General features: G+C 44.6%; 1 protein-coding gene across 1 annotated transcript; it reads right to left on the bottom strand.

Annotated features, from left to right (window-relative positions):
- Positions 1 to 219: 219 nt before the first annotated feature.
- Positions 220 to 15,048, bottom strand: LOC120245695 (zinc finger protein 354B-like). The gene is given in 4 exon segments (XM_039252866.1): positions 220 to 1,949; positions 9,807 to 9,902; positions 11,074 to 11,200; positions 14,809 to 15,048. Coding segments are annotated over 4 exon segments (2,046 nt in total). The 3' UTR covers positions 220 to 366.
- Positions 15,049 to 21,153: the final 6,105 nt, after the last annotated feature.

Raw genomic sequence — 21,153 nt, 5'->3', positions numbered from 1 at the left:
AAGCATATGTTTTGCTACCGGCTCATACAGTCGGTGTCTTTGAGAAATCCAGCACTCCTACCCCCAGATTTTTCTCATCTTTACCTATCACACCTAGTGTATAGTGCTCTATAAAGAGATAGAAAAACCCCATCTTTTATCTTACAAGTGGTTAAAATCAGTATTTGCAACTGTGGTTTACTTGTCTTGGGATATTTTCAAAAGTGACTGACAGGTACAAAAGTTTTCCACATATTTATTACGTACTCAAGGCTGTTTTATCCTTAGAATAATCTGATGGAGACAAAATTAAAATAAAAAAGTTTTCTCATGTTTGTTACATCTATTAAATCAATTTCAAGTATGTATCCTGTGATGAGCTTTGGTTTAAGGCTTGCACACATGCAAATCTACTTTCAAGGAATCCTCCTCAATGTGGATCTTATAATGATTAGTAAGGGATGACCTCTGGCTGAAAGGTTTCCCACATGTATTACATTCATAGGGTTTCTCTCCAGTATGAATTCTCTGATGGGCAATCCGTGATGAGCTCTGTCTGAAACTTTTCCCACACGTGTTACATTCAAAGGGCTTCTCTCCTGTATGAATCCTGCGATGCTGAATAAGAGCTGAACTCTGGCCAAAGGATATCCCACATTCCAGACAGCGATACGGTTTCTCTCCTGTGTGAATTCTCTGATGGTTACTAAGGGAGGAGTTGCACCTGAATGTCTTCCCACACTCGTTGCATTTGTAGGGTCTTTCTCCGGTGTGCATCCTCTGGTGCTGAATGAGAGCTGAACTCTGCCGGAAGGCTTTTCCGCACACTTTGCATTTACATGGTTTCTCTCCAGTTTGAATTCTTTCTTGAATGATAAGCGTCGAGTGGGAACTTAAGGCTTTACCACATTCATTACATTTTTATATTTTCTCACCGGTATGTATTATTCGGTGTCTGTTAAGTCGGGAGATGGAAGTGAAACCTTTTCCACATTCTTTACATCGATAGGGCTTTTCTCCAGTGTGAATTCTTTCATGCTGAATAAGAGACGCACTCTGACTGAAGGCTCTCCCACATTCACTGCACTTGAAAGGTTTCTCTCCTGTGTGAATCCTCTGGTGGTAACGCAGGGATGAGCTGGACTTGAAGGCATTTCCACATTCGTTGCATAAATAGGACTTCTTTCTGAGGTGAATTCTCTGACACCGAGAAAGGCCGGATGCCTTCCTCCCCGGATTATATCTATGGGGATTGTCTCGAGCGTGGATTTTTTGATGTATAAAAAGGTCGGACCTTCTGCTGAAGGATTTACCACATTCTTTACATCTATAGGATTTCTCCACAGTATGGGTCCTTAGGTGTTTACAGAGGGACGCACTATGGCTGAAAGCTTTCCCACATTCTTTACAGATAAAGGGTTTCTCTCCAGTATGAGTTCTTTGATGTTGAATAAGAGCTGAACTTTGGCTGAAAGCTTTCGAACATTCTTTACATTTAAATAATTTTTCTCCAGTGTGGTTTTTCTGATGCTTACGAAGGGATGAATTGTGAATGAAGGCTTTTTCACATATATTACATTTATAGCATTTCTCTGCTGTGTTGATGTTTGGTTGGTTAAGTAAATTTGAATTCTGCTTGAAGCTATTTCTTTGTATTTCACATTTTGAGGGTGTTTTTTCTCGAGCAACCCTCGGTTGCTTAACAAAGACTGATTTCAGGGTGAAATTTTGGCCACAGTCAGTATTTTTATGGCTTCTTTCTACCGTGAGGATTTTTGTACGGGTGACTGAAATTATTTGTAAACTTTCAGTTTTGTCCTTTTGTTTCTTTAATCTGTCTTCATATATGCAGGGTTTTTCTGATATGAAATCCCAGGGTTCATCCCTTTTGAGTCTTTTCCTTATTAGCTCCTGAAATAATGAATCTTGAGTTTGAGTCGACTTTGTAGTTTTAGGACTGCTCTTATATCCTGGAAAAAAAAATGCTTATGATTCACATGACTCATTCACATGAGTCTTAATGTGTACAAAGAATGATATCTAAATAAGGGTTTGCTTTCTGGCTAAAAGATAGTAGCAAGAGGAAAAAATAAACAGTAATGGATGAGGGCAGAAGGACAGGGTGACTAAAAACATCAAGGAAGCTCATTTAAGGAAGGTGAGAGTTGGGGCGCCTGGGTGGCTCAGTCAGTTAAACATCCGTATTAGGCTCAGGTCATGATCTCATGGTTCGTGGGTTCAAGCCCTGTGTCGGGCTCTGTGCTGACAGCTCAGAGCCTGGAGCCTGCTTCAGATTCTGTCTCCCTCTCTCTCTGCCTCTTCCCCACTCGTGCTCTCTCTCGGTCTCTCAAAAATAAACATTAAAAAAAAAAAAAGAAAGATGAGATTCTATAAGTGACCAGAAGAATGAATGGAGAGGCAGGATTAGAGGATTAGGACATGCATTCTGGTATCCAAAGCCTATGACAGACTTACACATTATTTCTAAATCATCGTTCTCATTAATGAAATCATTTCTACTGCTGAATGAATGCCATTCCTTTTTCTACCTGCCAAACTTTTCTGTAGCCTTCAGACTAAGTTCCAGTGTTAACTCCTCTGTGTCCCCTTTCACAATCCATTTTCTTTATTATACCACTTACTGCAGTATTTATTTTAATGTATATGCCTAAGGGAGAAAAGTATGAGCATATTCAGAGACAAGAAAGCCTTCAAAAAAATCAGCAGTAAAACACTGAAGAAAATAGGAATTGAGGGATACTTCCTCAACATGCTAAAATACATATATTTTACTCCTAAAACCAGTATCTTTTAAAAAAAAGTTTTAATGTTTACTTTTGAGACACACACACACACAGAGTGTGAGTTGGGGAGGGGCAGAGAGAGAGGGAGACACAGAAGCCGAAGCAGGCTCCAGGCTCCGAGCTGTCAGCTCAGAGCCTGATGTGGTGCTCAAACTCATGAATGGTGAGATCATGACCTGAGCTGAAGTCAGACACTTAACTGACTGAGCCACCCAGGCGCTCCTGCTTAATGAAGAAACACTAGAGGTATTTCCACTATGATCAAGAACAAGACAAGGATGCCCATTAGTTTCCCTTTATTGTACTAGATGTATTAATCAGTACAGTTACATAAGAAATATCAGATGCACAAGGATGAGTAAAAAGGAAGTAAAACTACCCCTACTGCTGGTGATATTATACTCCATCTTCATAACTCCAGAAACCCAACAATAAAAACTTGGTCAGTGATGTAGTAGAATAGAAAATTGACATGCTACAGTAAATAACCTTCATTGACCCTAACAAAAGATTAGAGGAATGAATTTACAGGAAATGTAAAAAAAACTTCTATGAAGAAAATTTGAAAATAGTCTTGAATGACATTAAATTACATCTGAACAAATGAAATGACCTCTCCTATTCTTGGATGGACCGACTCATTGTTATAAAGATATTTTAAAGCAAATACATAAAAATATTTTAAATCCTATGTCGAGATCAGGATTCCTCTACTTCAGGTGACATTTGGATGGATAATACTTTGTCACGAGGCTGCCCTGTGCAATAGCACCTTCCCTTTCTACCACTCCTACCCTCCCATGTTTACACTTTTCATAATAAAACTAAAAATGGAATCTTCTTCCACTTTTTGTTATTTCTTGCAATAGAAGTGAATAGATTAATCTTTTTCCTCTTAAAGATCATATCTAATAAAAAAAACTCGCTATTTTATTTACTGTCAGCATGGAACCCAATGCAGGGCTCAAACTCAGGAACCATGAGATCAAGACCCAGGCCGAAACCAAGAGTCAGATGCTTACCTGACTGAGTCACCCAGGGGCCCCGAGACCTCCAATTTTAAAAGTCAGTTTGCTGCACATGAATTTAGAAATATCAATATACAAAAGACAAGCCCTTAAAAAAATACTTTCACTTAAAAAAATACTTTCTAAGCAGAAAATTAGAATACTTATAGAATGATAAAAACTCCTGTTGAAGTAGTAAATACTAGGGTGCCCGAGTAGCTCAGTCAGTTAAGCATCCAACTCTTGGTTCATGAGATTGAGCCTCGTGTCAGGCTCTGCACTGACAGCATGGAGCTTGCATGGGATTCTCTCTCTTCCTCTCTCTGCCCCTCCCCCGCTCACTTTTCTTTCTCTCTCTCTCTCCCTTTCTCTCAAAATAAATAAACTTAAAAATAGTAAATACCAAAGCCTTCTGGCTAACTGAAGACAATGGTAGGTCAGTGTAAGCAAATTTTCAACATTACTTCCCCAAATGATAAGAAATAACTTCATAACTGAGATTTCTATCCAAGTCCTCATCTTCAACATTACTTGAGGAAGAAGAAAGAAGATACCAAAACTTGTAAAATAAATGTGAGTTAAGAGGAAAAAGTGGGGGTGCTTGGCTGGCTTACTTGGTGGGGCATGCAACTCTTGATCTTGGGGTTGTGGGTTTGAGCCCCACATTGGGTGTAGAGGTTACTTAAAAATAAAACCTTAAAAAAAAAAAAAAGAAGGAAAATGTGGGCATAAAGAAGATTACAGAGCTCCAGAACTATGTCTCCCTACCTAGACAACAAATGAACTGGCAGAATCTAGCTGATGCAACAATGTTGAAACCGTGGAATCTATCTGAAGGCTGGCAGCTTCTAACAGAAGGCTTGCTCAGTAAATTACAGTTTAATTTCAGTCAGTAGCAACTACTCATGCCCCAGCCTCCAGCCCATGGCAGGCTACTGTACTGGCATTCTTTAGATAGCTTGCGGGAAGGAGCCAGGATGATAAGAACCTTGTTCTCCAACTATTGTGGATCTGGGTTCTGTCAGAGGGTTATTGCTTGGGATCGTACAGGAGGTACAGACACAAGGCAGGCGGCCATTGTTGCCCCACTGGCTGAAGCAGCTGCCCTCTCCCACTCGCATTTTACCTCTTTCCCACATTTGGGGATCACATATTTAAATATAAGGACATTCCAAAGTAACCGCATACATGGGGAATTTAGAAAGTCATCATATATGCCAAAAACAAAGACACAGGCTCAGAATAGCCTTCATCTCAGAAAAGCTTCGTCTCACTTGTTGATGGCATGATCTTATACGTAGAAAATCCTGAAGATTCCACACAAAAACTGTTAGAACTAACAAACTCAGCAAAGCAGCAACAGTAACACAAAATTCATTTTTTTTATACACTAACAATGAACAATGCCAAAGAAATAGACAAGATTATTTCATTTACAATAGCATCAAAAAGAATAAAATACTGTGGAATTAAAGAAGGAGGTGACACAGCTGAAAACTACAAACATTGCAGAAAGAAAGTAGACATGAAAAGACACCAGGTGTTCATGGATTATAAGACTTCATATTAAGATGGCAATTCTACTTGAAGTGATCTACGGATTCAGTGTTATCCCTATCAAAATTCCAATGCTGCATTTTTCTTTTCAGAAATAGAAAAGCCCATCCTAAACTTCATATGGAATCTCAAGGGACTCTGAAAAGCCAAAATCATCTTGAAAGGGAAGAACAAAGTTGGAGTATCACAACTTATTACAAAAGTGTACTGATTTCAGAACTTACTACAAAGTTATAAGTAATTTAAATATTGTGGTACTGGCATAGACAGACATATACACTAACAGAACAGAATACAAAATCCAGAAAGAAACCCTCACATATATGATCAATGATTTTTGACAAGGATGCCAAGACCATTCAATGAGGAAGAGACAGTCTTTTCAACAAAGGGTACTGGGAAAACTGGATATCCTCATACAAAAAAATCAAGTCAGGCCCTTACCAACTCCATATATAAAAATTAACTCAAAAATGGGTCTATCACTTGAAGACCTAAAACTATACAATTCTTAAAAGAAAACAGGGCAAAAACTTCATGACACTGGATTTGGCAACGATTTCTGAGATAGGACACTAAAATTACAGGCAACAAAAGAAAAAAATAGATAAATAATTGGACTTCATCAAAATTAAAGGTTTTGTGCATCAGAGAACACTATCAGCAGAATAAAAAGGTAACATGCAGAAAGGGGGACATGACCAGTAAGCACATGAAAAGACACTCAACGTCACTAATCAGTAAGGAAATGCAAATCAAAACCACCAGATACCACTTTAAATCCATTAGTATGGCTATTATTAAAAAACAAAAGCAACAATCCAGAAAATAACAAATGTTGTCAAGGATGTGGAGAAACTGGAACCCTTATACATTGCTGGTGGGAACATAAATGAATGGGGCCACGGTGGAAAACAGTAGAGCAGTGCTTCAAAAAGTTAAGTAGAGAATTATTGTGTGATCCAGCAATTCCATTCCTTATGTACCCCAAATAACTGAAAGAGATTATCTGTACACCCATGTTCACAGTAGCATTACTCACAGTAACCAAAGGTGGAAACCACCCAAACTTCCAGTGACAGATGAATGGATAAACAAAACGTGGTATATCCATATTAACAGAATATTATTCAGCCTTAAGAAGAAAGGAAGTTCTGACAGATGCTACAACATGGACGAACCTCGAAGATATTATGCGGAGTGACATAAACCAGACACAAAATGACAAGTGTTAGAGGATACTAATTCTGTGAGGTTCCTAGAATAGTCAAACACAAAGAGACAGAGAATAGAACAGTGGTTACCAGGGGATGAGGGAAGAGGTGGATAGGGAATGAGCGTTTAGTGAGGACAGACTTTCAGGAAGGGATTATGAAGAACTTCTGCAGCTAGATGCTGGGGGTGGTGGCACAGCACCGTGAATGAACTTAATGCCACCAAATCGTATGCTTAAAAATGGTTAACGTAAATTTTACATTATTTGTATTTTACCATAATAAAAATATCATTAGGGGATGCCAGGAAGTTTTGTCCACAATGTGGGTAAATTGGAATCTAAATACAGAGACAGCTGGTGGCAATGTCAGAGGTCAGCAGCTCTGGAAAATAGTGGGGCAGCACCTCAAAAGGGAAAGATGTCTCCTTACCTTCGTCTTAAAGCGTTTCATTGAGAAAATTTGTATTTGGAAATCCTTCCTCTAAGCTTTTGATATGATGTGTATATAAATCTTGTTAAAGCGTCTGTGAACATTATAACCCAAAGATGTTCTTAAGAGCTGGGAGCTCTCCCTTTGAAAGGTACGCATCAAGAAGGAAGCCTGCAGAGGTCTTGCGCAGGGGAGTAAGATGACCCTATTGACTTTTCAATTCTGGCAGCTACAAGAACAGATGCTGGTGGCAAGACGGAGGTACAAGATCATGCAGGGGACAAGGACGAGATTGACTCAAACATACTGGACATGGCTACAGAGTACCTGGGCTCCGCTTTCACCTCCTAAGAGATTCACTCTTTAAACCACCACCTGCTGTGTCTCTAGGCTGTTAAGGGCACACCTTCATGCAAGCTAGAAGACACCCTGTCCTCTGTGGGGCCCACAGTGTGGGGGGCCATCACTGACTCTGTGTGGACCTTACGACAGCCGGGACCAGCCCCCACTTCCATGTCAACAGGCTCCCTGTCGCCTGCAGGCTGATCTCTGCAGAGGGTAAGCCTGGGTCTGTGGCCAGGTACTCCTGACCCCTCACGCACTGCGCGTGGCTCTGGGGGAGAGAAACAAATCTGGTATCGAGGCTTCCCGGGCTCCGTGGGATGTGGTCCCTGCTGCTGTCTCCTGGCACCTGTCACCACCCGCTGGCTTCTGTTCTCTGCAGCACCCATGCCCCTTCCTGAGCCTGTACTCTCTCGGCATCCTCAGATCCCATCCTCCTCCGGCAGCGTTTGTCCATGCGGCCCCCTCCTGCTCCTCCTCCCCACCCCCAAGCCCCCATTCCTTCCCCCTCCTAATGCATTGGTACCCCCCGCCCCCCGCCACATACTCACAGCATTTTGCATCTTCCCTGTGGGTCCTGACCAGCTGTCATTCCACACCCTCTCTGTGCTCATTTCCTGAACACTTGTGTCCCAGCCTTAAACATAACCCCCAGCCAGCAGGACCTGGGTCTTTCTGTCAATGTCACATCACCAGTGTGCAGCGCAGAGCTCACTCATCCTTTATGATGGGACAGGGAAGCCGTGGGTGAGGGTTTGAACCCAGATCCTCCAGAGCCCTGACCCCACCCCCTCCCCCATCAGCTCTCTGTCCCCAACTGCCATGACAGCCGCCTCCCCTGTTCCTCTCCTCTGATGACTTCTCAGGCTCAGCCAGATTCTTCTTTCCTAACCCACCTCGTAAATGTTGAGGTTTCCTGGGGTTCTGTCCTGTGCTCTGTGCCCCCACCTGGTCAGTTCGAGGCTTCAGCTGCCACCTTTGTACCCAGGGCTCCCTGACGTCCCATTCGAGTCCTCACAGACCTCATACAACTGTCCACCAGCATCTCTACCGGAGCTTTCCACCCGCGCCTCAAGTGAGACCTGTCCCACAGTGAACTCAGCTACACCCTTAACAGGGGGCCCCATGTCTTCCCTCCTGGACCCCACTAGAAACATCTTGCCTACATGACTGCAGGGGTCTCCGGAAGGTTCCACGTCAGGTTTTCCTTCACTTTAAGTCTATCCCCCACAATGCTTCCAAGGTGACCGTTCTTATTAAATTCCAATTGTTGCCACCTTAACTCCCTGAACTTAGGAACTAAACTCCTACAAGCTTCTGCCTGGTGGTCAGGCTTACAAACTGCTGGAACAGATAAAGAAACATTTGAGGAGGCCACCTGAGTCGATCACCTGAGCAGATCAATCAGCTGTGCCAGAGTGACCTTCACCTCTCTATGGTGCTAGAATCCCTTTCTCTAAATCCATCCCAAGCCCTAATAAAAGCAGCCTTCTTTCCCTTGTCCCTGGAGACATGGCTTTGTGAATTATTTTCCACGATCTCCTTGTTTGTACAAATAAAGTTGACCCTGTGAGGCAGTTCCACCTGGTGTAGTCTGTCTACACCTCGCCAAGTAGCCGGCCCACTTTGGTCCAGTAAAAATTATATAAGGACCCCATGAATGTATTCTCTGTGACGCAATAAGATTATATACAAATAGAGCTCTCTTGCATCCTGCCCAGTCTCGATTCTGTTCCAAGTGGAACTACCAGCTAACGTGTGTCGCCTTTTCTCTGCATTTCCATGCATATTATACGTACGAACAGCCATGGAATTTTCCTTAAACACCAATTGGTGCTTTCCAATTGAACATCACCATCGTGCTCCGTGACCTGCCCTGGAGCTCTGGCCACACCAGCGTGCTCTTCTGTCTGGCGTGGTGCTCTATGCCAGGGCAGGGACTCGCCACAGCGTCCTAAGCCATGCCTTTATCTAAGGACATCTACATTGCTTCAGAATTGGGCCAATTTTTCTAAACTACCAAGACCATATCATTCGTCTGTTTAAAATCCTTATCTCCATGGGACAGTCCATCTGCAAGAATCGTGTCAAAGCACGTGGTAGTGTGGCCCCTGCCAGCTTTCTGACACCCTCTCCTTTCTCGGCTCCTTCTCTCACATACAGCCCCTGAGCCTCAGGCAGAACGGATTCTTTGCCATTCCTCAAACACACTGTTTGCTGACGGAACACCTGAGGTGCCGCCCTCCTCCAAGAACAGGAAAGAAGAGAGGAGATCCTGAGAGATTCACTTGGGAGGTGATTACCACAGAGGAGGCTCCCGCCTGGGGCCTCAGTGTCCCCTCCCCACCACATCTGGAAGACAGAGGCCCCGGAGAAACTTCCCCCACCAGCATCTCCAAGCCCCACCGTCCACTTAGTAAACGGTCTGCTGCCCAAAGCAGTTCCCGGGCTTCTCAGTCCCTGCCACTCACCTAGAGAGGGGCCTCCAGGACTTTCTTTGTCTACCCTCCAGGGGTCTTCTCCTTGCTGCAACAGGGAGATCACTTTTGGTTTGGAAAACAGGAGTCCTGCTCACAGACAAAAAAAAGAAAGAGACAAAAAAGACAAGACTTTGTTTCAACTCAAAGAAGCATTACCAATCTAAGTAGAAAACTCAGGGGATGGAACAAAGAGCTTTTGGGGACTGCTCCAGCTGTGCCCCCATGATGTGAGGGCATGTGTGAGGGAAAAGGCGAGGGACGTGGAGGACATGCCTTTGTAATAATTAGTTGTATGTTAGAGAAATATGGTAAGTATGCAGCTTTGATTAATGGAGTACCAATGGCTTTCTACAGAAGAGGGGACTATGTTCGATGCACAGACTATGTATTTGTGAACAGGTACTAGGTCCCCAGTTTAAAATGAGAAAACACTGGCACGCCTGAGTAGCTCAGTTGGTGAAGCATCTGACTCTTGATTTCAGCTCAGGTCATGATCTCACGGTTTGTGACTTTGAGCCCCCATCAGGCTCCTCACTGAAAGCATGGGGCCTGCTTAGGATTCTCTCTCTCCCTCTCTCTCTGCCCTTCTTTCATTCACTTTTTCTATCTTGAAATAAATAAATAAACTTAAAAAAAAACTTTTTAGGGGCGCCTACGTGGCTCAGTCAGTTAAGCGTCTGACTTCGGCTCAGGTCATGATCTCATGGTTCCAGAGTTTGAGCCCTGCATCAGTATCTGTGCTGATAGCTCAGAGCCTGGAGCTGCTTCAGATTCTGTGTCTCCCTCTTCTCTGCCCCTCCCCTGCTCACTCTCTGTCTCTCTCTCTCAGGAACAAATAAACATTAAAAAAAAATTTAGTTTTTTTTAAATGAGAAAATGCTATCTGACTCCCTTTCTAATACAACCCTCATTGGAGTGGAAAAGAGAATTGGGAAAGGCCAGGAGTAGGTTAATGAAGACAGTCGAGGGATGGTCTCTGCTGTGGGTGGAGCAAACAAATCGCAGAAAATCCTAGCAGGAAAATGTTGCCTGACCAATAGGGAATTTCTCACGTGAAAGTATGGCAGCTGTCCCACCATGGGACAAATCCATGCCTATAAAGGGAAAAAAGTTTTAAATATTTAGTTATTTACAGTTTGTACAGTCTTAAGGCAAAGTTCAGCTAAAATTCCTGACGACCCGTGGCTTTTATCCTGGGCAGCAGGTGCCGACTTACCCTCATTTCTGAGTTTTTCATCCACAGGGCAGATTTCCTTACCCAATGAAACCAGGTTACTATAGTTCTCCAGCATCACTTCCTGGTACAAGCTTCTCTGAGAAGGACCCAGCTTTCTCCACTCCTCCCGTGTAAAGAGCACAGCCACATCCTCGAATGTCACGGACACCTGCAATGACAAGCCATCCCAGCTCACCCTGGGCCTCCCATCACACAGAGTGGAGAAGGGTGACAATAGGGTTGGGGGAGAGGGGGTAGATGAGCTCCCATGAAACGCCTCTGATGTTATTCTGGTTTCTTAAGGTTTCAGGTCATTTGTTTAATGAATAATCAGCCAGTGACAAATACATGTTAACCACTTAAGAGATGTGAGGAGGTATTAAGACCATTGGAGCCTTAATTTTTCTGATGGTGCATTGATAGTACATATTCAAAGCTTTAAAATGTGTTTGTTCCTTAACTCACCATTATTATATTTGTATTATAATGAAGAGGACACAAAAATGACATAGAGCACGTATCACGGCTTTAGTAATAGGAAAAAAAATGGAAACAACCTAAATAATCATTAATGGTGATGGAGAGGTTAACTAGAGGAAGGCACTATCTGTGTGCTTCCTGAAGCTTGAAGACAGTAATAATGAAAACTGAAATATCTCTCTTATATTGAATGCTATATGTGAGCCAGGTATAATTCTTAGAGCTTTATGTTAATCTTTAATATAATCTTTATTTGAAATTTGCAACAACCCTAAGGAGAAGATACTATTATTGCCCCCATTTTACATCAGAGCAAACAGCCAGAGAGGATAAATTTCCCTAAAGTCCCAAAGCTAGTCAGTAGTAGAGCTGGGAGTCCACGCCAGGTGGCTGTCCAGGGTTCCATTCTTAACCATTCCATAAAAGTGCCTCTCAGAACCTACCAAATAGAGTTAATAAATAAATGAGATGCTCCATACAACATAATGAATACCATGTCTGGTTCATATCAAAGGTTCAGATGTTAGCTATTATCACATCAATATAAAATACTGTGTAATCATTAAAACAGGTGGGAAGTCCATATGTGTTAAAAAGACACCCATGATAATGTTAAATACGAAAAGCAGGTTATATGTCAGTGTGCAGTTTGTTCTCATTTCTGATGAAAATTTATATATGTATATATAAATTTTGTATGATGCTACATCATATATATATATATGTATATATATATATACATATATATATATATATATATGATGCTAAGACGTAAACAACAAATGATTGACAGTGATTATCTACAGATGGTGGGTTGACTCTTGCAAAACGAGGGGGTTAGGGGCATTGACCTTACACACAGTCAAAAATCCATGTATAAATCTTGACTCCCCAAAAACGTAACTACTAGTAGCCCACTGTGGACTGCTGACAGTCGATTAACACACATTTTACATGCTATATACATTATATATTGTATTCTTACATTTAAGTAAGCTAGAGAAAAGAGAATGTTACTAAGGAAATCAGAAGGAAGAGAAAATGCATTTACAGCGCTGTACTGTACTGTGTTCATTGAAAAAAATCTACCTGGAAGTGGACTCCACAGTACAAACCCATGTTCAAGGATCAACTGTACACATAAATACACACACACACACGTATATACATCTATGCAAATATATGTGCATATTTTATTCTCTAAAACTTTTGCCATGATTATGCAATATTTTTTAAAAATTATTTTTAAATATTTATTTTTGAGAGAGTGACAGAGCATGAGTGGAGGGAGAGAAAGAGAAGAAGACACAGAATCCGAAGCAGGCTCCAGGCTCCAAGCTGTCAGGACAGAGCCCGATGAGGGGCTTGAAGTCACAAACTGCAATTTCATGACCTAAGCTAAAATCGGACACTTAACTGACTAAACCACCCAGGTGCCCCTTTTTATGCAATATTTTTATGGTAAGAAAAAACATTAGATTATTTATGTATTGGGAGAAAATACAAGAAATGATCTTTGCTCTCAAAACATTACAATCCTGGGGCGCCTGGGTGGCTTAGTCGGTTAAGCGTCCGACTTTCGCTTGGGTCATGATCTCGCGGTTCGTGGGTTCGAGCCCCGCGTCGGGCTCCGTGCTGACTGCCAGCTCGGAGCCTGGAGCCTGTTTCAGAGTCTGTGTCTCCCTCTCTCTCTGACCCTCCCCTGCTCATGCTGTCTCTCTCTCTCTCTCCTAGAAATAAATTTAAAAAATATATATTTAAAAAAAATAAAAAAAAATTAAAAAAAAAACATTACAATCCAGCTGACACACAAGAAAACCGCCTGCAATGATTTAACCAATGAAAGGAAACTGTGTAGCTGGACAGGATCATATGCCATTTCCAGTTCAATCCTCATTTTAGAGATGAGGACCAGAAGATTCAGGGCAGTCAAGACCCAGGGCACATAATTTCTTAGTGGCAGAGGCAGGACAATAATTCAAGTTTTCTTTTAACCCAGCACTCGGTATAACCTTCTCTCTGGTCTCTCTTTCTTTTTTTTTTTTTAAATGTTTGTTTATTTTTTGAGAGAAAGACAGAGCGTGAGCAGGGAAAGGGCAGAGAGAGAGGGAGACACAGAATCCAAGCAGGCTCCAGGCTCTGAGTGACAGCATAGAGCCCGATGCAGGGCTCAAACTCACAAACTGTGAGATCATGACCTGAGCTGAAGTCAGAGGCTTAACTGACTGAGCCAACCAGGTGCCCAAATTCTCTCTGGTCTTAAACACCCTGTCACTGACTTCTACACACAAAGCCATACAGTTGACAGACAGAGGCAGGTGAGGTTATAGAGAACACCACGTGGATTCACTCACACACATGGATGGAGAAGATTCTGGCCAAGACAGCAACGTGGCTCCGGTGGAATGGAAGAGGGAGCCTTAGAGAAAAGCAGCTCGAACATACAATGGCAGGCCCTGGGCGGAAGATCAGACACTAACTGTTTCATGGGTCCGAAACACAGCATCACAGCAGGGAAGGGCTCTGGTCACAGTGAGAAGGGCTCTGGTCACAGCAGGGAAGGGCTCTAGTCACAGCAGGGAAGGGCTCTGGTCACAGTGAGAAGGGCTCTGGTCACAGCAGGGAAGGGCTCTGGTCACAGCGGGAAAGGGCTCTGGTCACAGCAGGGAAGGGCTCTGGTCACAGTAGGAAGGACTCTGGTCACAGTGAGAAGAGCTCTGGTCACAGCAGGGAAGGGCTCTGGTCACAGCAGGAAAGGGCTCTGGTCACAGCAGGGAAGGGCTCTGGTCACAGTAGGAAGGACTCTGGTCACAGCAGGAAGGGCTCTGGTAAGGCGAGGGCTGGGTCGGCCCGGAGTTCTGAGGGAGGCACAGCAGGATGGATGGACAGTAACGAGCATGAACCCAGAGGCCAGACACACTTAGGTTTGAATTCAGGTCACTGGGCTTCCTTGAGCCTCCGTTTCCTCATGTATAAAATGGGGATAATAACGGCTGCACAGGCACGGGAGTGAGAACAAAGGCAAAGCCCTCAGGAAGTGCCCCGGCGACATTAGTTGCTACTGCCAGATGGAGGCGAGTCATGAAAGGACCCGTATTTCCCGGGTCCTGAACACACGGTACAGCAGCGCCCATCTGTCAGCACTGATAGCACTACTGCAGGGACATCAGTCACCTCCCACAGCCACCACACGGTGACCATCCGCGAGGGGCCGGCCCCGAAGTAAACACCTGCCGCGCACGGACTCACGTGATCCGCTCACCTGCCCTGTGAGTCAGGCGTGGCTGTGAGCCCCACTTTCCAGATGAGGAAACAGGCACAGAGAGAAGGAGCCTTGTGTCCGAGGCCCGCACACAACCAAGGAGACTGGTTCAAACCCGGCAGGCTGGCTGGAAAGCCGTGATTCTTGGCCACCGCACACCCTGCCTCTCCACTACTGACGCCCCATAGGATCCTCCTGGCTGCTTCCCGAGGAGGCTTCTCTCTGCCCTTGCAATCAACAGACCTCTCCGACTGTGTCCCCTCCACCATGGCCATTCTTTGTTCATGCGCTGGCCTCCGGGATGGGCCCCTCCCCCATTCCACACCATAAAGATGACAATGGAAGTTTTCTGAGAATGCAGAACAATGTTCAAGAGAATGCAGAAGCAAGGCACATGGTCCACAAGCTTAAGAGAGAAAAAAATGCTATAGACGATGAGTTGGAGAAACCTAGGGAATGTATAATGGGAAACTCGGGAGAGGAAAGAAAAAAGCCAAGGGTAGGGAGGGAGACCAGGGCGAGCCAAGGAAGCAGGGCCAGAAAAGAACTGCCAAGTGTGCACCGTTTGTTTGTTCTGCCCCCACGTGGCCTCTTACCTGTTAAGTTAGTAATCAGACACTGAATTGAGATTGATGAATAAAAAGTAGTGTTTGTTAGGAAAAGAAAAGAGAAACACAGGACATGGATTGGCGGGGAGGTTAGCTTTCCCTACACAGTTCGCCATCCACCAGGGTGGACCAGCTCTGCAAAGACTAAAGGGCTTGGGCTCCAAATCCTGGAGAAGGTTGTTCTGAGTAGGGAGCTTCAGTTCAAGGGTGGGTAAGTAAGCAAGTGAATCAATCAGAAAATCAATCAATCAGTCTGTCTCTAGGGTCTGAGATGGCAATGAACTCACCCGAGGCCTTGCTTCTCTCTGTCCAATAGCCATGTCTTCTTTCTGGGCTCTTCCCCCAGGATGGGTGGAGCCTCCGGAAGGCAGATCTGAAAGAAGAAAAAGGGAGCCAGGAGGGAGAAGCCCTTCTGCTTGCCACCCATCAGAAGCACCAACTCTGAAATCCTTACGCCCCATAAGAATGAAGACAGAAGGAGCTGGGAGTAGACAGAAGCACAGAGAAGGGCCAGCCCATCGTGGTCCAGGCCCCAGCTCTTCCTGGTGTGGCTCAGAGAAAAAGAACCTAGGACGCCAGCTGCAGCTGCAGTAACTCCCTGGACCTCCCTCAATGCCAGGGACCACCAACACCGTCCAGTCCCGCAACGCAGCTGCCACTGTCAGCACCCCCATTCTACAGGTCAGGAGAGGGAGGGCAGAGAGGGAGCACCTTGCCCCAGTTCACAGGGCCGCGGAGGGCGCACCGGGATCCGTACCGCGCGCCTCCGGAACACCTGCTCCAACCTCACGGCCTGCCGGGGACAACTTTTCTCCACCCAACTCTCCTCCTGTCAAGGAATCTCTTCCAGACTTTTGGAGAAAACTGCTTCGGAAAGGGAGGACATCAGTTTTCCTGCGGCGGCCAGAGCGCTGCTGTCTGAAGGAACGGCCACCGAAACCGAAAAACTGGGTTCCCGTCCAGGCTCTGCCGCGGGGGGAAGCGGACAACTCACTTCTGGCGGAAAACACATCTCTGCGCCCGCCGCCCGGAGGGCAGTGGCGCCGTGAGGGGCGGAAACACAGCTCCTCGCGTCCACTGACAGCCGGTAGCTGGGCAGGTAGCGCGCTGGGAACCGGTCGGGAGGGCGCGGGAGGGTGGCCGGGGCCTGGGCCGATGGGGACGAGTGCCCGACCTGCCGCGGTCCGGGGCCCGTCCGCGCGGGACGGCCGGTGCCGGGCCGGCGGACACATCCCGGGGTGCCCGGCCCCTGGCCCTCCTGCCACCACAAAGGCCCCGCTCCCGCCTCTTGGGCCTGTGCCCCGCGCCCCGGCGCCGCATCCTCAGAGGTCCCGGTCCTCCTTCCCGCATTCCACCGAACCTCGGCCGCTCACCTCGCCAGGACCTCGGCGGCTCTGGGGACCGCGCCTCCCCGGGCGTGCTCCGCAGGCGGAGGCTCCGGCGCTGCCCCGGCGGACAGCAGCCGGGGGTCAGAACCCCTCCCCGCGCGATGCTTGGGCGGTGCTCGGGCGGACCTCAAGCCTGGAGCGGCTCGCTGCTGAAGCCGGGTGTCCGGAGAGGCGGGGCAGGGGGTGAGTTAGGGACGGCCGCTAATGCCTCTGGGGAATGTAGTCCACATGAGGACCCACGCATTCTGGGAAGTGTAGTTCTGCGCGATAGCCTGTCACGTGCCCACATCCCACTTCCGGGCTCCGGGGTCACTCTCCTTGGGCTGCGAAGCTGTGTCTCCCCAGGCTTCCAAATGCAATCGTAGGTTCGCAGAAGGCGGTGACTAGAAGCTGTGCATCTGGGTAAATGATAGAGAGCAAGACAACTGAGAAGAACAAACCTATTTTCCCCTCATTGTATCTGGCATTTGCTATTGTACCAAACGCCATTGGTTGGAAACCAGTTGGTGAACAAAACAAAGATCATTGCTTTCGAGAACTCTGGAGAAATTGGTACAGAGCAGACATAAGCCATGAACATAATTATATAACATTTTAGAAAATAAGCGGTATGGAAAACAGCGAAAGGAGAACAAGGTCGGGGGATCTGGGCTGTTTTGGAAGAGTGGGGTGCCAGAGAAACAATGGAGGGAAGATTGGGGGGGGGGTCATTTCAGGTGCAGAGAAGCCAAGAGCTATCTTTTTGTTCTTCCTTCCTTCCCTCCCTTTCCTCCCTTTTTTCGTAATAGGAACATGTCCCATTTAGAAGGTTTACACACCTGATGCCACTACACGAAAGTGGTTAACGTGTTGGTGAACATGTTTTAACAGACCTTTAAACTCCATATTAATCTCTCAATCACTGCCTACCTCCTTTTAACAAAATGGAATCCTGCAGATAGCAATTGTAACCTATTTTGGGTCCCCCCCCACCTTAAGAATGTGCTTTGAGCGTTTGAGTAAGCTTAAGAATGTGCTTTGAGCATTTGAATTTGCCAATAAATAGTCTCCTTCAGTAGTTTTGAACGGTTTCAGCGCATCCCACTACGACTAATTAAATTTTTTAGTTACATGTATTGAACTAAGCTCAACTTATTTAACCCCTATTGTTACAGTATTTCCAGTTTTTGCTCCATTAATATTCTTGTGCCTGTATCCTTGAAGATTATTTTCTCAGTTTAAAATTCTTGAATTACTGGATCAAGGACTGGTGGAATTCTAAGACCATTGTCTAGTTACCTTCCTGGAAGTTTTTACACTTTTTATTTCCATAAGTCAATATGTGCTGTGCCTAGCACCCATACCTACTCTGAGTTGTTTTGTTTTTTGAAACTTTTTGAAAAAGTTTTTGTTGATTCAATAGGCCAAATTTTTTATTTCTGATTTTGAGTACTTATGAAATTAAATATGATCTCGTACTTATTGAACCATTTAAATATTTTCTGGTGTAATTGCTTGTATATGTACTTTATTGAAATGTTCAAGGGGGCCAGTCTGGCTCAGGTCAGGATCTCACGGTTTGTGGGTTTGAGCCCTGCATGAATGCAGAGCCTGGTTGAGATTTTCTCTCTCTTTCTCTCTGTCTCTGTCTCTGCTACTCCTCCACTCATGCTTATTCTCTCTCAAAAATAAATAACTAAGCCTTTAAAAGAAAGAGAAATGTTCAAAATTTTGGTATATTGCATATGCACAATTTTAATAAAGAGAGACACTCTTGGTTGTTTACCTGATTTTGAAAATCAAGTTATAAAAAGTTTACACATAGTATGTGGAATGAAGAAATATTAATAAACACTGATTATATCTATTCATATATCCTATTTTGTGTGCTTACACACATTTGTGTATATGAAATAAAAATAGAATTATACTTTTCATACTTTTAAAAATGTGAAATATCCAGAAAGGCAGTTAGAACATACAATCCAATAATAACATAATTTTTAAAAAATTTTATATGTTTACTTTTGAGAGAGAGAGTGTGCATGTTGAAGGATGAGGGTGGGGGGAGAGGAAGACAGAAGATCTGAAGCAGGCTTTGCCTGCCAGCAGAGAGCCCAATGCAGGGCTCCAGCTCACTTACCATGAGATCATGACCTGAGTCAAAGTTGGCTGTTTAATCACCTGAGCCACCCAGGTGCCCCAACACCCAATTCTAAAGACATCCACCCAAGTTGAGAATAGACCCCTTCTCATATTAATAGTAGAATCTAGGTGATGGTATATGGGAGTTGACTGTAAAATTCTTTCAACTTACTTTGTGTTTGAAATTTTTCATAGTAAAATGTTGGAAAAGACTCTGTAACTCTGTATCAGGGGTTTGAGACAAAACGGATGGCCACCATTCCTCCTAGGTCATTCCTGTCACAACTAAAAATTCCTGGGCAAACAATAAGCAAGCATTGGATGACTCTGAAATGTGAAAAGAAGAAGGCAAACTGCGAGAACTTCAGGGCTGAGGAGCAGCATGGTGGTAAATTCTCTTTTGTTTCTTTCCCATATCTTTCCGCTGATGTGTTCCAGAAGCTTCCATAACAGAACCTCCAACAGACTCAGATCGAAAAAGCTCTATGCCTGTTCCCCTTAGTCAAAACCTGGAAAAGGGTGGCTTAACAGAACTTTGCTGATAATGCCCACCTTACTTTGAGCAAACTCCAGTGGAAAAACCACCCTCTTGCCCCAATCTGAATCATGGAAGCCAGAGGAAGTAGCATGTGTTTCTCAAATGGAACAAAAGCGTCAACGATGAATTCTGTATCCAGTGAACATATCGTTCAGGAATAAAAAGCCAATAATGACATTTTCAAAACATAACTAAGAGTATTAATTGCCAGCACACCTACCCTGATAGAATAACTGAATGAAATACTCAAGACAAAATAAATGGCAACAACAACAAAGGCTTTAAACTGCTGAAAGAAAATAACATCAGAATGGATTTTAAAAGGAGTGGAAGATTGGGGCAACTGCGTGGCTCAGTGGGTTAAGCGTCCCACTTCAGCTTAGATCATGAGCTCCTTGTCTGTGATTTCCAGCCTAGCATTGGGCTCTGTGCTGATAGCTCAGAGCCTGGAGCCTGCTTCCAATTCTATGTCTCCCTCTCTCTGGCCCCCTCCCACCTCACACTCTGTCTCTCTCTCTGTCTTTGTCTCTCTCTGTCTTTGCCTCTCTCTGTCTTTGTCTCTCTCTCTCTCTCTCTCTCCCCCCCCAAAAAAATAAACCTTTTTTAAAAAATTTAAAAAGAGGAGGGTAAAAAACAGATACTATAAAACAGACTGTCCTACTCATGAGTTTCTTAAGTCAGACATGGTGGTTGAAGCAAAAATAACACCATTTGACATTCTCATGTATATAGTGTGAGTACTTAAAACAATTATATTTTAAAAGTAAAGAGGCATGGGACCTCATAAAGATTAAAAGCTTCTGCACAGCCAAGGAAACAACCCAGAAAATTAATAGGCAACCAACGGAATGGGAAAAGATAGTTGCAAATGACATATCAGATAAAGGGTTAATATCCAGAATCTATAAGGAACTCACCAAACTACACGCCCGAAAAACAAACAACCCAGTGAAGAAATGGGCAGAAGACATGAACAGACACTTCTCCAAAGAGGACATCCAGATGGCCAACAGACACATGAAACGATGCTCAGCATCCCTCCTCATCAGGGAAATACAAATCAAAACCACACTGAGATACCACCTCACGCCAGTCAGAGTGGCTAAAATGAGCAAATCAGAGAACTCTAGATGCTGGCGAGGATGTGGAGAAACGGGCACCCTCCTACACTGTTGGTGGGAATGTAAACTGGTACAGCCCCTCTGGAAAACAGTGTGGAGGTTCCTCAGGAAACTAACAATAGAACTCCCTTATGACCCAGCAATAGCACTGCTAGGAATTTACCCAAGGGATACAGAAATGCTGAGGCATAGGAGCACATGTACCCCAATGTTCATAGCAGCACTCTCCACAATAGCTAAAACATGGAAAGAGCCTAAGTGTCCATCAACAGATGAATGGATCAAGAAGATGTGGTTTATCTATACCATGGAATACTACATGGCAATGAGAAACAATGAAATCTGGCCATGTGTAGCAACATGGATGGACCTTGAGGGTGTTATGCTGAGCGAAATAAGTCAGGCAGAGAAGGACAAATATCATATGTTTGCACGTATAGGAGGATTAGGAGGAACTTGACGGAGGAACAAGCGGGAGAAGAAGGGCGGAAATGGTGGGGGAAAGGGAGAGAGGCAAACCATGAGAGACTCTTGAATGCTGACAAAAACTGAGGACTGATGGATGTGGGGGGGAGGGGGGGATGGGCATGGAGGAGGGCAC

This window comes from Hyaena hyaena, unplaced genomic scaffold (assembly GCF_003009895.1).
Source record: "Hyaena hyaena isolate Hyena2069 unplaced genomic scaffold, ASM300989v1 scaffold_428, whole genome shotgun sequence".
Taxonomy (NCBI): domain Eukaryota; kingdom Metazoa; phylum Chordata; class Mammalia; order Carnivora; family Hyaenidae; genus Hyaena; species Hyaena hyaena.
This window is presented reverse-complemented; position numbering and strand designations above follow the sequence as displayed.